The sequence below is a fragment of the Balearica regulorum genome, chromosome 1 (assembly GCF_011004875.1).
Source record: "Balearica regulorum gibbericeps isolate bBalReg1 chromosome 1, bBalReg1.pri, whole genome shotgun sequence".
NCBI lineage: Eukaryota > Metazoa > Chordata > Aves > Gruiformes > Gruidae > Balearica > Balearica regulorum.
The window spans coordinates 192,459,230-192,478,469 of record NC_046184.1 but is presented as its reverse complement, the minus strand read 5'-3'; the positions used below and the strand labels follow the sequence as shown (position 1 = coordinate 192,478,469).

General features: G+C 39.1%; 1 protein-coding gene across 6 annotated transcripts in view; it reads right to left on the bottom strand.

The window, feature by feature from the left end:
- DCLK1 (doublecortin like kinase 1) overlaps positions 1 to 19,240 on the bottom strand; it is a 255,747-nt gene that overhangs the window by 12,777 nt on the left and 223,730 nt on the right. For all 6 annotated transcript variants that reach the window (XM_075742006.1, XM_075742007.1, XM_075742005.1 and 3 more), the window contains 5 exons: positions 14,956 to 15,089; positions 14,193 to 14,270; positions 13,460 to 13,556; positions 11,441 to 11,521; positions 3,753 to 3,866 (listed from right to left, as the gene is read on the bottom strand). In XM_075742006.1, coding sequence (XP_075598121.1) covers positions 3,753 to 3,866; positions 11,441 to 11,521; positions 13,460 to 13,556; positions 14,193 to 14,270; positions 14,956 to 15,089 — 504 coding nt within the window. The remainder of the gene's footprint in view (positions 1 to 3,752; positions 3,867 to 11,440; positions 11,522 to 13,459; positions 13,557 to 14,192; positions 14,271 to 14,955; positions 15,090 to 19,240) is intronic.

Sequence of the window (19,240 nt, the reverse complement as noted above, 5' to 3'; positions counted from 1 at the left end):
GTAAAAGCATTCTTAAAAAATTATTTCGGCTCTTGGTCACTTTAGCCACTGTCACTAAAGCCCAGAGGGTACAGCCACAGAGTGATGTTTTGTGGCCAAAAAAAAAGGGTTGACATCCTTGGAGAACTGAAGGAAAAAATCTCTCCCCAAATTTTAAAAAGACTATTTAGTAAAAGTCTGGATTTATGTTTTTACTGCAATATCTTCTATAAACACCATAACGGAACTACAAAATACTGTTCCTATTGGAAAGCTGTATGAGAAATCTGATCCTACAAATATTTTGGCACATGCTTCACAGTAACACGGCCATTCTGGCACAGACCAGAGGGGCACTAGCCGAGCCCCTGTCTCCTGCAGAGACCCGTAGTCAATGCCTGTGACAAGAGTTTAAGAACAGGGCAAGTAAAGTGATCTTTCTCCTACATACTCTCCTATCAGCAAGTAGGTTTTTTTAGGGACTTGTTAATTCTCTTGCTGTTTTAAAAGCTGGCTCTCCAATTAAAATTTTGCTGGCAAAGCTATGTTGGTTTAAGGGATTTTTTTTTCCCAACTGACATATAGCTATGCTGGCAGAACTTTTAATAATATATTAATGTATCAACAGAAAAATCTCTTTGCCTGTATAGCTAATTTTGTTTGAGGAATCCTCTTCTGCTACATCAGCAAAGGAATTACTTTGCCAGGCATGCACAACACATTGATTATGGTAGTTTGTCCAAATTGACAAATCCTTTCAAATGTGGACAAACCTGAAGTCTGGACACATGCATGAAAACTTGTAGGATGTCTCTGCCCTGAATGGTCAGAGACAACTTTTACTGAGGATTACTACATCAACAAAGCAGACGTTAAGTCTGAACCAAAGGAGTCAATACAATGTATTTGGACATCACCGAAGGAAGCAGCAGCCACAGTAGACATATGTAAAATACATGTGGCTTCAAACTTCCTCACAGTTAAGCTGACCATAAACACATCTTTAGGAACTTAGTTATCATATTATAGTTTTAATTGGTGCATATGATAAATACTGCTTGAGATCTTTGAGGTGTGTTACTTCTTACCACCGAAGAAAACAGGCATATAATATCATACCAGTGTGAGGACAAATTAAGAACTAAATACCACAGATTAGCTATCTCTGTACATAAACAGAGTTATAAAACTCAAAATAATAATATTTATATAATATTTAATAATAATTAATATTTAATAATATTTATCTAATATTTATCTTTTATACTATTAAGTAAGCTATATAAATATATGCACATATTAACACATTTTCACAAGCACACACAGACACAGATGTGTTATATAAGATATAGAAGGAATCTCTATATATTATATACACAAGCACTCTCTCAAAAAGTTACAGTAAACATACAGGCAGGCACAAAAAACCAGTATCTTTGTAGAAAATATATTTAGTGCACATCTTTAGTGCTGAACAATATGTTACAGCATCTGTACATACTTTGAAAATTCTAAATGTAGAGCAGGCTTCATTAATAAGATTTACTTCTATGATATTTGAGATTTCACAGTTAAAGGAAGATTCCCGAATGTAAAACCCTGATGACATGCATGTCAAATGTATATTAAGTATGCTTTTAAATGCAGAAACAACAACTAAAGGCTTTGTTGTTTTGCTTTTGGCTTTATTTTACTTATTAAATCAGTTTTGTAGAAAATAAAGGTAATTTCTTGTTAAAATCAAAATTACCTAGCTTTCTGGTACCTTACCAAACACTAAAGAGGTCTATACTTCCCCATCTCTTCCAAGTTTTTGGAAAATAGTTGACACAAGCTAATCAATCAAACCACTTTCTGAAGTCTGTAAAAATATCCTAAACATTTCTACTTTATAGGCCAAGTTGCAGGAATTATCGTGCCAGTATATGATGTTCACCCACACAGATGATCACTAAAGAGAATCTGTTAAATTTCCAAACACTAAAAAAATAAATAAAAGCCATTAAGAATATAATTAAACATATACATTTTTTTTTTCTGATTTATAATGTTTTGCAGTGGAAAGATTCACTACAGTGCCTTTTTCATTACTCAAGTGTCAAACGGCTGTAAGCAATTCTTTGGCAGAGCAACTAGGGCAACGAAAAAAAAGAGGGTGGGGAAATTAAAAACCTAAAGGAGGCGGGGGGGGTGGATGAGGACAGAGGCATCATTTCTCACTTTTAAGCTTTGAAGTCATTAGCATGGAGGATCTGAGCAGTAATTCTCATGGACAAGCGTGCTGGCAGTCCATTAGAAAGGAACACGGTTTCAGCTAGTCTATACAGAACATACCTGCATTTCAGATGAGCAATGGGTATGTGATGTTTTAGTTGTGGGAGAGTTGTTGCAGTATTATTGCTTAAAAATGAAAATAAATAAATGCTGACTATGTTAGCTGATGACTGAGAAAATCTAGGAAAAGCATGAGGAACAACTTGCTTCCATGTTGAGGACGTTCAGGGTTGGAAAGAGTAAAAAAAGAATTATGAGAGAGGCACAGCTTGAAATTTTAAGCACTTGTACCAAGCAACTTTGAGAGAGTATCCATTTTGCTGCACAAACAGTTCACACCTGTGAGCCAGATTGCATGTGCTGAGCTGAGTTTACTTCATGCTGATTTAACTCACCACTGGAGGGGCTGAGCTGAGAAACATGAAAGTGGAAACAGTACAAGAAAGTGTACATGTGCAGTCACACCACCTGCAATTTATGGAAGCTGGGAATGAACACTGAGTAATCTGATATGGGAATGGTTATGTTTAATGTGTCACTTATTTTTAGTGACTATTTGGAGCGTTAACATTACCATGAGTAATAAAGAAAAGCTTACAAACACAGGCAGATGTATCAAAAATGTAAAGGATGTGCATGTTGCTATTCAATGGCATTAGTATGAATAATCTCATAAACCACGGAATATACTCTGTGCGCATGTATATCTAATACACATGTTCATCTTTGGGAAAAAAAATACAAATGTACGTGATGTATGCTACACTGAGGATGCCATTGAAACCTCAGTAAAGCTTGGTCAAAAGTTTGGTCAAGCTTGGTTTCAGAAGCTCTGACACATTCTAAGCTGGACTACCTAAACTGAATTGCAACATGACAGAAGGCAGCAAGCAGGTCCATTAAGTCTTTACCCAATTAAGTCCTTCTGCCTAGAGGGAAGCAGCTTGCATGTGGCAGTACAATAAAACGCTGCTGCTGAACTAAATTTGAAGTGGCTAGACTCGTATCAACTATGGAGGTAGCAGTGAAGCATCATAGCTCTTTTTGGTGTTTTCAGAGAAGAGAAGCTCAGGCTGCCATACAGATTTTCTGTTACGATTTTGAAGTAATTTCCACTCATTGTAAAGTGCTGCTGTCCCTCTGCTACCACCTCTGTGCGGGCCCAATCCATGTGGTGATTCTGCTGCCAAGTAAAATGTCATGATCCCATAGTTCAAACTGTTGAGTCTACATTCGAGTTAGGTCCACTGATCTTCTGGTAAAATGTGGAAGTGTGGGTAGTGTTAGATCTCCTGGGGCTGTTAAATAACAATGTGACTCACAAGGAGAATCAATGGAGAAACTGTGCAGAATACCAGGCTAACTACGTTTACATGAATTAAACGCTCAAATTCTTTAAAGATTAACCCTCTTTGGTTTCTTTTGGTGGCATGTCCTACCCACACACTGTCTTGCGGGCACGTATTTAAGTGTTTCAGCTGTGTATTTCAGATGCTTACTGCTATGACAGAAACTCCAGCTGCTGTGCTGTTCGGTTTAGGGCCTGTGTTGAAATGCTTCTTTATCTTCCCAGCTACTGAGAGCTGATGTTCATTCTCTGGAAGGCCATCATCCTGCAGAGAAATAAATCCAAATAAAACTTCAGAGAGAAAAGGCAAACTAAAGGAATTGCAAGGTGATTCTGATAGCACCTGTCAATATAGAAAAGTTTACAAAGTTGTTTGTCATTCATTGTCTCCATTAATATATGTAGGGTATTTATAAGATGATTTATAAGATGAACATCACATTATGTCATGAACCAGCCTCTCTCTTTTTCTTTGCCCAAAACTTTCCTCTCAAACTTTAGGTAATGTTAATTAATAATAATTTTAAAATATTTTATTATTCTTTCTACCATGTCTTAACTACCACTGCCCAGTTATCTTTATGACCATTAAAATTGCAGAGCTTGATAAACTCAGACATGTTTATGATTCTGTTTACTGATCACATAAATTTAAAGGCAATGACCTCAAAAGTAGAAAGACCCCAAGAGATTACAGAAACCAGAAGCCCTGTTTTGGTAGGATGCAGGAAAGGATCTCCAAAAGCCCCGTGAGACACCGGTAAGGTCCCAGTCTTATTGTAAAGGTTACAGACTTGGCGGCTATAGGGTTGGGTGAATGTTCCAGCCATGGTTCAGTGAGTCCCATGGTGAGGAAACCCAGGGAAGGTGGGAGCTGAGACACGTCTCTGCTGAGACCCTCAGGGTGGGTGAGCGTGGGACCTCACCAGCACCAGGATTTATCATTGCATATGTCTGCAGGCCAGGTTGGGTGTGGGCTTACAGCATGCCAGCTGTGACTGTACCATACAAAAACCATAATTAAACAAAGCCACCTCTGCACATTGAATCTCCGACTGACTGATAACAAAGGACTGCAATTTCTTCCCCCAGTGCCAAGGCACACTGGCCTGGGATGCTGTGGGGAAAGGACAGCCAGGTGGATTCTTCTTCCTTGCTGAAAGACACGTGTTCTCAACTGGAGCTAACCTGAGGTAAAAGCAGGCATGCAACTACAAGGCCAAGCAGGCGCACACAACTACCAGCACCAGGTGAGCTGGCAGTGTGCAAGCTCCAGCCCAGAAGCCAAGCAGCTGGGCCAGGAGGTGCCTCCTCCCGGCGGAGATATCCCGCTTCCCAGGGCAAATCTGTCTATCTGCACCTAGGCACGCAGGCATCCTCGACGCTGAAGCAAAACCCTAGCAGAAAGAAGGGAGTTTGCAGTTTTGCACAAGACAGCGGATTGAATTCAAGACCAAGAGAAGAAAGGCATTAGAAATTGCAAATAAGGCCCTTAGGCCTAAAAAAAGTTAAAAAGTCCAAAAAACCAACGTGCAGTGAGACTTCCCTGCTACCAGAATATGCAGGATTTCAGGCAACAAAATGCAGAATAGGTAGAATATGCAGGATATCAGGCCACTGGCTATCTGCAATGGTCATCCCAAGGTAGTACCGCATGGTATATATAGCTATCAACAGTTGAAAAAGTTATTAATAATCCACTTAAGCAACATCCTAGCAGAATACATGCAAACAAAAGGCACAATCAGAATACAGAGAGATTACAGACACATTTTTCTGGCTTTGCAGCAATTCTGAGTGCACTTAAAGAGTTACAGAGTTGCTGCAGTAAATCATGAGGTCAGTGAGCATATGGGAATTTTAGGGAGGTTGGTTAGGGTTTGTTATTTATTTAGCTTGGGGAGTTTGTGTTTAGAGATCCCTCACTCACCCCTTAACAAAATGTCTCAGCTGGCAAAATATGGTCAAGTGCACACAGCTGCAAAACACAAAACAAAACAATACAACCCAGTAGCTGATTATTGTCTAGCACCGGGGAGTCTTGGCTCGGTAGTATATGACCCCTAAAAATAACCTGCTTTCCGCTGACCTTGCCTTTCCCAGAAGAAAGCTAGTCTGTAAAGTGAACTCTTCTTCACTGGAGGGGAAAAAGAAAAAAAAAAAAAAAAAAATCATTCTTTTGGCTTTCTTGACATGAAAGCCTGCCAAATGTTCATGTCTTCGTGTCAAAAGACTAAACTACGGAGAAGACAATAGTTACCCAGACTGTGGTAATATTTTATTGGTGAAGCACCACACCTACAGTTCCAGTGGTATCACACCAGAGACACATAGTTTGGGCTCCAGCTTTTAGATGAAATATCTTCCTGCTCAATTTAAGATGCAGCATAGGGATATATGGGAATTGCTCTATTGTTATTAAATTGTCTTACTATTGTTGGTGCTACCTGATGTTTAGCAGTTATCTTTTTTTATTATTATTCCAATGTGATTTATAAACAAGCTAATATATATTAGCTGGCTACTGGAATCACTTCAGCCAACAATAAAAGATAGATATTGAGGGTAAGAGATGACAGCTGTTTAACTACATACAAACCAAGCTGCTCTGCAGTTTAAAAAGGCAAGAAGTGAAAAAAAAAAAAAAAAACCACAAGATTCACCAAAATCAGCAGGGTAAGTTGTAGAAATGGAGAACAGACTAGATATTGCTGATGAGAATTTCATCAGGTTGCTGTAATGGGAAGGATGTCAGAGGTTAACTCTTCCTTTCCTCTATTTTAACCTTTTTCTATAGGAACTACTTATTGCAGCAGGTTAGGAGCACTGAATTTCATCTCAGGTTTAGCACTTAGAACAAGATCTTTTAAAGATAGCTAGTGATTTTTGGTGTTCAACTTTGGGAACTTCAGAAAATGTTGACTGCTGATGGTCTGAAAGAAGAGCTCTCCTGAGCACGTCTCAGAAGTTGAGCAGTCAAGATCCTTTGACAGTTTGAAAATTCTGGTCCAGAATTTGAGTTTTCACCTAGACAAAATAAACTGCTTGGGATCTTAAGATGCTGTGCTGGTTTTGGCTGGGATAGAGTTAATTTTCTTCATAGTAGCTAGTGTGGGACTGTGCTTTAGATTTGTGCTGAAAACAGTGCCGATAACACAGGGATGTTTTCGTTACTGCTGAGCAGTGCTTACATAGAGCCAAGGCCTTTTCTGCTTCTCACACCACCCCACCAGCAAGGAGGCTGGGGACGAGTTGGGAGGGGACACAGCCGGGACAGCTGACCCCAACTGACCAAAGGGATATTCCATACCATGTGATGCCATGCTCAGCTTATAAAGCTGGGGGAAGAAGGAGGAAGTTTGAAGTGATGGCATTTGTCTTCCCAAGTAACCCTTATGTGTGATGGAGCCCTGCTTTCCTGGAGATGGCTGAACACCTGCCTGCCCATGGGAAGTGGTGAATGAATTCCTCGTCTTGCTTTGCTTGCGTGCGTGGCTTTTGCTTTACCTATCAAATTTTCTTTATCTCAACCCATGTGTTTTACTTTTTTTTTTCTCCAATTCTCTCCCTCATCCAACTGGGGAGTGAATGAATGAGCAGCTGTGTGGTACTTAGGTGCCAGCTGGGGTTAAACCATGACAGATACATAATTTTTTTTTTTAATCCACAAAATACCTGTCATGGTCTATTTGCAAGAAATCAAAATAAAATTTTTAAAAAAAAAAGAGGCAGAGGGTCTTGCCATCATTTGAGTAATTAATAAAGACTGTTTTCATATTTGAATAGTTCTCTATGGCAGGAGACATTGCTACATAAAGGGAAAAGAAATGTTAAAAAGATGGAACAAAGTTCAGGATTCTCAGACTCCTACTGCCCTGAAGCACTCAGATCCATTTTACAGTCTGGTCACAACAGCTTTACTTTCCAGGTCTAAAAGCATCAGATGAATAGGTCATTATATAAATAATAGCAGAAAATTAGAGCAAATAGAAGTGCTGGAAAAGCTTTTGGACTCTGTTTCCTTTAAGGATTACAAGGAAGTTTTTCTTTGGGCAGTGTCCTAGGGTGTAACTAGAAGTAGTATAGCTGCCAAATAAGAAATGTCTTTTTAAATTAACTTCCTTACAAATGTCCAGCTTATTACTATTTACTGCTTGGTTATTCAGTTCTTTTGCACACAAATTTCCAAGGCAGACATGGTTAAGGAAATATCTAAAAGCTCCAGTTTCCCTAATTCCTTTTAGGCTGGTGTGTGCCATCTTCCTCCTCCAGCAACAACACACCACATTTTATATTGATTATTTTAACAGAGAAGGATTTACAGAATGCAATCCATCCTTTTCAGCATTCACTGCTCAATGCTGTATTAGGAAATATTTACTACTCAAACAACAAAAAGAGAGTAGGTTTGTCCTGTAACTCGTATAGTATAATTCACGCTATCAGTATCATCAATGTTTAAAATGCCAGACTTCTAGCCTCTTTTATAAGTCTTGGGTTTTGCAGAGAATTTGAGCAGGTAAAGGAAAGAGCTGGGGTCCCTGTAGGGGAAGTATAAACTGATGGATTTGTTTCCAGGTCTAAGTGTACTGCATAGGAGAGACAAATCCAAATAAACTAAATGGAGGGGGCAAGGAACTGCTGCTGAATTGCATTTACAATTCAAGATCTCCATCTGTGGCAGTGGCACGTAGCCAACATCTTTTCAGGTTTTGTTTTTTTGAATTGAAAACAGCTGGGATATTATTGACATAGGAACTGCTTTACTGGTCTGACTCTGACCATAAGAAGTTTTGCAGTTTCCAAGAGGATTCCAGCTATTTTTATAGCAAAAACTGAAACTGAAATGAGGGCTGGCTCCTACTGAAACTGTCAAAGCACATTCCAGGAATCTCAGCAATTTACCAAGTAATCACATAGTAAGCAGCTATAAAGTAGAATGGTTATTTACAATCTACAAAATGGTTTTATACAGTGTAAGCAGTTACAACACTTCTATCAAAGGTTTGATCAAAGAGATAAAATGTTCTTAAAATTGTCGAAGAAAACACATGCCTGCTTTTCAAGCCAGATGTCCTATCCAGTATTTTAGCTGCAAGTTTACCACTCCACGAATAGGTTCAAAACCAAAATAAGAAAAGGGAAAGTAAATTCCAGCATTTGGTGCCACGGAAAAGTATTTGAACAGGTTATCTGGAAAAATGGAGTTTAGGTGAAAACGCCATGTGCCATTTCTTCTCAGACAGTATTTTATGAAAGTTGCAGCTAATTGCTCAGGTAATTATGACACATGGATTGCAGATCCTTTTACAAACAAGGATGAGTATATCAATTCCCTGTCCTGAAGCTGGGAAAATGAGGCACAGGGAGGTTGTGTGACAGACTCCCAGCTGGTCAAACTGGTGACGGCATGGGGATGCAAGGTCGGATCTGACACCAGTGTATCATTCTGCCTCCATACAGAAGCAGGCTGTCCCTGCTAGGCTATCTACTGCATCCTTCTCAGACCCACCTCAGGGAAGTGTCCTTTTTCACGAAGCATTTAAGCACCTGTTTCAACTCAGCCATGTTCTTATTTCTCCTGAAGTGAACTAGGCTTTTAGTGCCATCTAGTTAATTTTATGCCTAATATTAAGTGTTTCCATGTGTGATGCCTTGAAATAGGAGCAAAGTTTGGAATGTGCTCAATCAAGCACTTTCCTGAACTGGTCCCTGTGCTGGCCTTTCTCCTTCCAGAGAGAGGAAGATATATGAGAGAATTCAAAAGAGGTTTTGATCTGCATTATCTTGTTTCCAACAGTGCATCGTAGTCGCTGTTTATGAAATAGTACATTTAACGAAGACAAGTAGGTCATGACCTTTCCCTGGTATATGCTCCAGTTTCTGCAAACCAAGTACTTAAGAACTTTGTGAGCCAAGAGTTGTATCCAGACCACTATATTTAATAGGCACCAATGGGCTCATCCTCCAAAAAAGTATCAAACTCTCTTTTGAATCCATTTATACTTGGCCTCTACAGCATCCTCTGGCAAAGGGCTCCACATTTTAACTAATTGCACAGAAACCCAGGAATTTGCCAGGGTGCTTCAGTAAGTAGAGCTCAGGTTTGGTTAGTGGACCTCTGGAGTGTTAAAAGATTTTAGCCCCCAGCCCCTTTCCCTGTCCCTCCCCATCAGCGGGCAGTAGCGAGGGCAGGGATCAGACCCTCATGTCACCTGCACACCATCACCTTCCTGACAAAGAGCTCCACCTCTTCTTAATACATGTCACTCAAATGGCTTCCTAAAATACATCATGGTGTAACTGAAGCCAGAAAAACCCCGAAAGGTGTCGGGGGGTGGGGGGTGAGCATTAACAGTTCCAATGTATTTTTCAGAAAAAGAGGAAGATTAGTGACCACATCCTTATGTGGTGTAAAGAAGTGATGTTTCAGTAACCTCAGCAGCAGTGTGCAGGCTGACACTGCGGGTCAGCTGGTCTCTGCAGCTTCTGATCAGTCACTTCCATCTCTTCTCAGCAGCACTCCAGAAATCCCCACCCATCCTCCTCCCATGGAGACAGAGAGACACCTCAGTCACCAAAAGTCATTATAAACTGTGACAGAACACTATGTCCAAGCACCTGGCAATAAGGAAAATTAATATTTCAGCTGCTTGAATGCCATCTTAAAAATGAAAAGATTTTCATCAGACATTGTCCTGGATCATTGCACTCTTTGTACACTGCAGAATGCTCTGCATGATGATAGCATTTACAATAAAATAAAATAAAATAAAATAAAATAAAATAGTTTAGACAATAAGGGAGCCTCCAAGACTAAAGCATACACTTGGTAAAGACTTAACTGATCTCCACTATTCTGGGCTATATGGAGGACACTTTCATAAAAAAGATTAACATTTGAGGTTACTGTATATTTGAATTTTTAGAACAGTGTTTTAGTGAGAAAAAGATTTTGGATACAGCAGCTAAGGAACAAAATAGTATTCCAGGGAGGACTGCACACTCGAACTTACATCAAACAAAACAAAGCAAAACATTATTTCTTTCTCCTTTATTTTCTTTTCCTCTGCTTGTCCCAAATGTATGTCTTTTCTTAATCTTCCCTTCTGAATTTGAATCTGGATTTTCTCCAATTTTTCTTTCTTGTCATCCAAATATTTTAAAACATATTAAATAGTCTGAAATAATTAACAAATATTAAGTAGTGTCCTTGCCTCAACGTTAATTAAAGAGAAATCTCTTTATTCTCTGCCAGATTTATCTGTATGCCACCTCACCGATTACCACTTTTATGGCAAATGTCCAGTCACTTTGAGATAAGCCAGGATACATAAATAGCTATTTCATGGTACCTCAGATTAAATGGATATGGCTGCACATAAATATATGTATATTTCAATGTCAGAAGCTAAATATGATTCTAAAGGTTTCCCTGTTTCATGCAGGATCAAGTAGGCTTAACACTATGGACTATATTTCAATAGCTCTTAATCACGACTGTCAGATTTTTGAGTCCATCTGATCTTAGGAGAGCAAAATGTGTCACTGAACTCGCAAGCTGATTGTTAGAGGTATAAATTTGTCAAGTGTGGTTGAGATTTGTTGAAAACCTGGCCCAAAATATTTCAGAGAAAATGTAGCTGAGCATGCATAAAATAGTGAATACCCCAAGGTATGTGTGATATACTAAACCAGCCTATAACCCAGCTTATTTCCAGTTAAATCTGTGGCATTTTTAGAATGTGCTGGCTCCAAAAGGGCATAGAAAGGACTTGACAGAAAAGAGCTCAAAGGTGCCAAATTACAAGCAGCATCTACAAGCCTGAAAATACTTACATTAACCCATGGGTGCTCAAGAACTTGCAAGGCTGAGAATCGCAGATCTACATCTACTTGAAGCATCATTGTGATAAGTTCCTGAGAAATGGAATACTGGGTCAAATTTAAAGAACATTTTTAAAGAACAAATCCACATTTAATTCACTAAAGTGCTCTTCAACCGATTATGTAAGAGTGCTCAAAGAGAGAGTGAACTACTGACTGCAGAAATATATTGAGATTATTAAAAAAAAAAAAGAACAACTATGAACTGCTGAACTTCAAACCGAACTTTTAAATCAATATCTAACAGTACCTTGAAAAGTTAGAAGACAGTTCTGAGTTACAGTTCTGTAGCCACTGTTTAAAAGAAAAGCACTTAATACATAATGCACAAAACAGATGGTCGCATGAAATTAGGTTAGCTTTCCATTAAGAAAAAGCCAATTCCTCTGTAGGAAAAAAGCCAGCAAATCCAGAATTTTACTTTAACCTCTTCTATAAATGACAGAGAAGATATTAAAAAAACCCACTTAAAACCATTATTTTTCATCCTCTGATTTCATCTGCAGTTACCTAATTTTCAACTAGCATGTAAATAAACATGTATCTAATTCCACCAGTGAGTGGAGTGCACAGAAAACAGGATGGCAGTATGACAGCAAATAAAGGGGTATCACCAAAGAGAAAAGTTAATGATTCTTAGTGACAAGAAGTTAAATGAATAGGCTAATGCTTTGAAACTGAAATTTTAGACTGAACTGTTTGGAAGAAGGAGTATCACAGGACAACACCATTGGCAAAGGATGTGCACAGAGTTCTTATTAATGATGCTACGAGTACTGGTACAACATAGTGATGTGGTTTAGAGGACTTCTTCCAACTCTATGACTGTAGCTCATTTGTTAACCTCATTAGTTAGCAGGCTAAAACGCTAGTACGGATCACCCTCCACATATCTATAAAAGCAGGATGTATTGCTCCCAAGAATGGAGATTCAGAATGTAGAATGCTACTTTCATTACTTGCATCCACCTCCAAATTTCATAAATTATTTTTGTGCTTAATTAAACACTGTCACACTGAAAGAAATAAGAAGACAATTTTGCCCGGATTTCAGTTACAGGCTAGTAAACTGGCAGAAATTAAGGCTACAGAAGTAAACTGGCAGAAATTAAGCACTTTTAAGTACATGATGACCAACTGAACAGGTTTACGGTTTGGTTTTTTTTGTTTTTTTTACATACACATATATATTCTCTCTCTCTCTCTCTCCCTATATATATATATCTATCTACACACACACATGTGACTAGCATGAATGCCATATCCCTGGAAAATCTGTGAGTTAAACTGTTGCTCCAGTGCACTAATGAGAGTTAAAAAATTTGATCTGTTCTGCACATATAATGAACTCTGTCAGGTTCTGTATCTGAAAAGGGTTGTATCTGCCTCAGCACACCTCAAGCTCTACCTCCTTTCTGTCATGTGCCCAGAGGCTATGGCCCATGGACTGGTGGACAGAAGTCTGTATTTCGTACCACACTGACAACAATAAGGAGTCACCGGCAATGCAAGACCTGGTTCTTTGACAGAAAGAAACAACAGACATATCATCTAATGGGATTAATAAGGGGAAAACAGCCTCCCTATAATAGTATTGTATAATATCCAAAGGCTCCACGTTGGTACGTGGTCCCCATCGTAAGTACATACAAAGCACAGTCCCAGGGAGCTTTCAAGATAAGAAGTGTAGGTCAAGCAAAGTTACTTGAACTTTTTCTTGATCAGTAAGGGCTGCTGGTGTCTCTGTTGTGTGAGACATCACATAGAGACGGGGTCCATTTAGAACCACCTGGGGTCTAACAGTCAGACAGTGATCAAATGACAACATACTCAGTGACCCAGAGGAATTTATAGGTGTAGCAAGAGATGTATGAGACATGTCAAATACAGCACTGTGAAAGAACAACATTCATTAGATACTAGTACTGGGAAATACTGGAGAAGAAAGTATCATCAACTATTTAAACCTACCTTTGCAGAGTCAGAAACGTTGTCCCAATATGGAGATGGAAAATCCACCTGTCCCATCAAAATCTGATCAAAAAGCACTTCTTGGTCATCCCCACTTCTGTGAAGAAAAAAACAAACAAAACCAACAAAACCCAGGAAGAAATTACTTCCAGAGCTGGTTTCAATAGGCTTCTTGAAATTGCTTTTAATTGGCAATCCCTTAGTATGCTTTTGGAAGCTGTTGATTCTCCCCAAGTATGCAACCATGGGTGTGAATGGTGAGATCGTAAAACAAAGTGCATTTGGTACATTCTTTCTGAGGTAACCTGCTTATCTTTAGGATTGTCAACAACTTTGCAATTGCTTTGAGGGGGAGAAAAGATCTGACATGTCCTTATTAAGTGGCTTACATTTAATTACCTTTTACCAACCACAAAATATGTTGTATTTGGTCCATGAAAGAAGATGCTTATTTCACTATGTATTTTAAACATCAGGCAAAGGCACCCAGAACCTGTAATGGAGGCTCTTGTTTTGTAATGTAATGAAGGTTAAACTAAAATAAACAAACATCAGACAGAGATTTTACAGTAAAATCACAGACATTTATGGGGTTTGTGTAAATTACTATGCAGACCATGGGAAAAAAAACAAGACCAGAGAACTTCTTCCAGTGGGAATCTCTGTGCTTAATGCAAAAACAGCACAGGGACCAATTCACAGAACAAAGATGGTTGAATAGATCAGGCCATACCCACGGAATGGGGGGAAACCACAGAGCAGGATGTAAGTAATCACACCCGCTGCCCAGATGTCCACCTTCAAGCCATATCTAGAAGTGTGAGAGACATGGTTAGAGACAGCCGACCCCTAAGAACTACAGTACAAGAACAGAGGAAACATTTTCAAAATTATTAATAATTTCTTATATATTCTCATCTGAACTTTCTCTGTGTCCTACCTATCCTAATTCCACTTTTTTACATTTACATCTTAAAACCACATCAGAACAGAATGACAGAATGCAGGAGCGCACAGAAGATGTTATGCTGTATTTTTGAGTTAGTATTGCCTACCAGCATAAAGCCTGCAAAGATGACACAGGCTGCTCAAGCCAGCAGGCTTTAACTCTGTGGAACAAATCAGAAGAGGACAGTGCGTGATAACAAAATAAAATTAAGTGAACGGTAGTTAGCAGTCTCTGGGGACAGCTTAAGAATTACTTCTATTGTATCTGCAAATGGCTAGTTAGGAACTCAGTGTTAAGCTGAGAAGTTTGATGCCAACTGGCAGAGGAACCTAGTATAACTACAGAGTTGGCCCTGCTCTGAGCTGGTTTGGACAAGAAACCCTCCAGAGGTCCCTTTCAACTAAATTATTCTATAAACCATGATTCTGCATCATATCCAAGCAAAGGCAGCATAAAAATCTTAATTGCAAGAACTCCTGTCTGTCACACTGGTGAAAACATGCTCCACTGTGTATGCATCAATGAATCATCACTAGAAGTTATTTACCCAGTTTCAGCAATGATTTCTGGAGCTACATATGTTGGGGTCCCACAAACAGTATATAGAGGTCCATCCACAATTGTTGCCAGGCCAAAGTCTCCTAGCTTCAGGGACTTGCTTCCATCTTGGTGTTCATAAACCTAAATCAGGAAGAAAATTCAAAGTTTTAACATAGCACCATCAAGGTAACTACTATATCATTTACTAACTGCCTGAAATGTTCCTTCTAATTTACAGTCTTTTTTTTCTCTGTCTTACCTACAACAAACTTCTCTGCATGCTTTGAAAATTCACAGACTATTAGGACAACTTCCCTTGAATGCACTCAGGGCGTTTGGGAAAGACTTACCTCACTACCTAGCCAACAAAGGATGTTATTTCTTCTTGCTAGAAGCTAAAGCCCAGAAGCAAAGGTCTGACCTTCCAGCAGTGACGTTCCTAGGTTAACTTCCCACTGACAGCCAATTCACAGTGTAGGGTTTTTGGTTTTAGGTTTTTTTTATTTTACTTGTACAGAGCTTAAAGACTTGCACAGGGATTTCAACTTCTTAGATAATTCAACAGTGACTGCACTGATAGCAGCAATTGATTCTTCTCTGGGCATTAAAGTTCCAAGATGAAAACCTGGCTAGACTATTTCACCTCCTGGCTGGACTGTTTTACTTAGAAACACTGTCTTCTCCTTGGTTGACTGCTAAACACCAGTCAGTGTCTTGGTATGTTGCCATCATCATCCACGGACATAGGTAGGGCTGTTAATGAGTATACATTAAAATCCTGTCTTAAAACATGGTCTTCACAGCAGCACCACGATCTTTCAGGTTTTTATAGTTGCAATGGGAGATTCAGATATAGTCACAAGAAAAAGCTAGAAACATTACTAAAAAATAAACAATTTTCAGAGATGGCTCAATGCAAAAGAAAAACCCCAAACTTGCAAAGACTGAAAACATACAAAAAATGCTTAAAAATAAAAAGACTAAAATTTATCTAAATTAAACACTAGACTGCAAGTCTTTCTTTAATCCAGCTGCTGGTTTGGGTTCTTGCTTCCCATTTTGAAATTGCTTATGGTGGAATTTAATGCTGTTTACCACAACAGCACCTTAAAAAATGAAAAAAGTCTGCAGGAAGTCTTCTTAAAGTATATATACATCACATTATCATTTTGCAACCCAAATCAAAGCTCCATGCAGCCTGGCTCACCAAAAAGTGATATCCTGACAACAATTAGCAGTTACACCTAGCAAAAATAGAAGATATCATACTTCACAATCAAAACCAAAATACTAATACCCATCTTGACCAGCTAGTCTTACACCAGAAATTACATTTATCTGCAGTTGCGTGCAGAGGAAAATGCTAGAATTTTTCTTACAAAAATGCAATAAATGCTACAATGGACCCTCGAACAGTTTAATTGGTTCAAAAATGAAATCTTGAAGTCTCTCGCCACTGTTTGCTACAGATATACTATAGCTCATAATAATTAGCTATGTTGTACAGCCCCCTGAAGTTTCTCCTTTGTTAATGTTCATCATGTCTAGAGAGAAAACCCCTCTCTGTACTGCATCCCTGCTACCAGGTGATACAGTCACAAGCAGACATTCAGAATACACAAAATTCTTCTTTCCTTATGTTATTTTTAATAACACAACTGGATCTTTAAGAGGACCAGCAATTTGATATGGATTCACATTTCTCTGCTACTAAGCCAGCTTATAGAAAAGGACTGGAAAAAAAGCAATTATGGTTTTATTAAAAACACAGACTGTTAAATACATCTGGTTCCTGAAACTAAAGAAAGTGCTCTCTGAAATGGCAGTAATAAATCTAATTTCAACAACAGTCTTAATTAAAGGCTAGAGACTAGAGCTTTAAATATTCATTATTTAATTCAATTTTCAATTAAATATTGCTGAAAAATGTAACGTGTGCACTTAGACAACAAGAGCTGAAGCCAGACTAATTAGCATCTCATATTCTATTTCATATGGTTATCTTTTGTAAAGCCCTCTCCAAATTGTGTTAACCTAGTGAACATTCATAAGTTCCCTCCTTCAACAGACAGCACCTTGTATGGCTCATATATCCTAGAAATTAATTACAGAAAAGGGTTGTTTGGCAATATTTACCAACGCAGAAAGTTTGGTACTGTGCATTTTCTAGTATTTTGCCCCATCTGTTTCTAGGAATTACTTTCCTTGGAAAACTACTTCAGTTGACTTGTAAAACTGAAGAAAGTAACTTTTCCTCACCCTGTTATAACTCCATATAAAAAGGAGCCCAATGTGAAGCTGTGGTATGTTACTTGCCAGTCAAGGAATGTGAAAGATAATTTAATGCTCATGTTATTCAGAACAAACGCTATATATGTTCCACTGCATTTAAATACTGAAGGGCAATTAAAGAAATGGGGATTAGTGCAAATTACCCACTATGTAGTGCTTTCACTGTTTTAACTAAGCAATAAAACTGTGTAATTGTACAACACTAATTGAATGCAGCCACACATAATTGTGTGCCACCATATGTATCCTATTACTATAAAGACTGTCAGTATTTTCTAAGCTGCTCTTGTGATCAGTGCAGATGGCAACAGTCAGAGAAGTTGTTCTCTAGGGTTTATTATATGGCTATAAAGACATCCATGACTTGACAAAATAAATGTGCTAAATAGCAGCAATTATGAAAATTGTTCTAATTAAAACATGGAAGACACTCTCTAGAGAACAAAAAAAATGCTAAAAAAATGCTAGGGTATTCAGCATACCCTAAAGTCTCGGACAGTTGACTGTTAGGTGGGCTTTGCATGCCTTGAGGATAATAAAGAATATTTATGCACTTATAGAAATAACTGGTGTTGCACACAGGACGTTGAGACAGGTTCACACACACAAAGGTTGATCAGCAGGGTCTATAGCTAATGGCAGACATCAGCCTTAAGAGTGAAAGTTACTTTTGGGGAAAAGGAAAAAACAAAGTTGAGAAAGAGGAAAGGGCAAGCTCTTTCCAGTGGCCAGCTGGGAACAGATGCAATGAGAAGGCTCCAGATGAGCATCCTCCTCTGGGCACCCCTCCACACCAGCATAGGCTCCCCTAAACCTAAAACTACAACCCACGGGTAGGAAAAGCATGGGGGTGAAGGGCTGATTCTGACACCGGTGGCCAGGCGAACCTGCTGTAACAATGCTACCGGGGTTTGCTGGTGAAAGGCAGTGACACTAATGGCGTGAAAGCAACAGCACAAGAACAACAAGGGAAAAATACTGCCATGACCACTTAGGTGAAGGGTTACAGAGCCGCATGCAAAAGGCAAGCTACAGAAGGCAAGCAGAAGGTCTTTAGCAACAGAAAGGCTAAGGCCCATATGGCATTTTGCAAGTGTTTCATAAATGCCAGGAAAATAACCCCAACTGTAATCTTGTGATACAAGGAACTACTCATCCCATTTGACAGATAAGAAGATAAAAGTAGAAAGGTCAAGAGACATGAAGGCCACAGACAGCCAATGTCAGAGACAGGGTCAGAACTCAGGTAAGGCTGGTTCAGAAGCACTTTTCTAAACCAGCGATCATTTCTTTCAGGGACCTTACAAACCTCAGAGAATTAATATAATTTGTGAATCAAATGCTAGCTTTTGAGAGTTAGGGTGCTGCAAGAGGAGAAGTGCTGCATCCTCACTGCTCAGTATCAATGCCAATGTAGGACCTTTACATATGCACAACACTGGAAAAATCACTCAGAAACAATTCAGCTACAAAGCCAACAATGTGGTCACTCCTGGTAGTGGGTGATTACCAGAGACAGCTGGGTAGGCAAATTTAATCCTCTCCCTGTTGTCCCCACCTCCTGCCTACCTTTCTTGCTTCCCCTCAAAGATTCAACTCTACTATTGTCAGACTTTAGGCATTTAGAGACATGCCAAACCAACAGCAGGGCAAGCCCTTCTCCAGACCAAGACCCTCCTGCACACTCCGAGTCACAGCATTAATGAATCCTGGCATGTGATTGCTATAACTTCTGCATGCAGGCACCTACGAACACCAGCACAAGGGCTGCAAAAGGAGTATTGATCGTTAGTGTCTAGTGAAACTTCTACCCAACGTGTTTTCAGCAGTTTCTGGAAAACGAGGGCAGGCTGCTTCCTCACCCAGAACTATAAAGGCACCTGCCACTAGAGGAACCTCAACTGTAAAAATCCCACTCCCTGGAAGTTTAGTAAGATCTACTCAAGGCAACTTTCCCACAAAACATCTTCAGTGTCCAGCAGGACTAAATGCACTAAGCC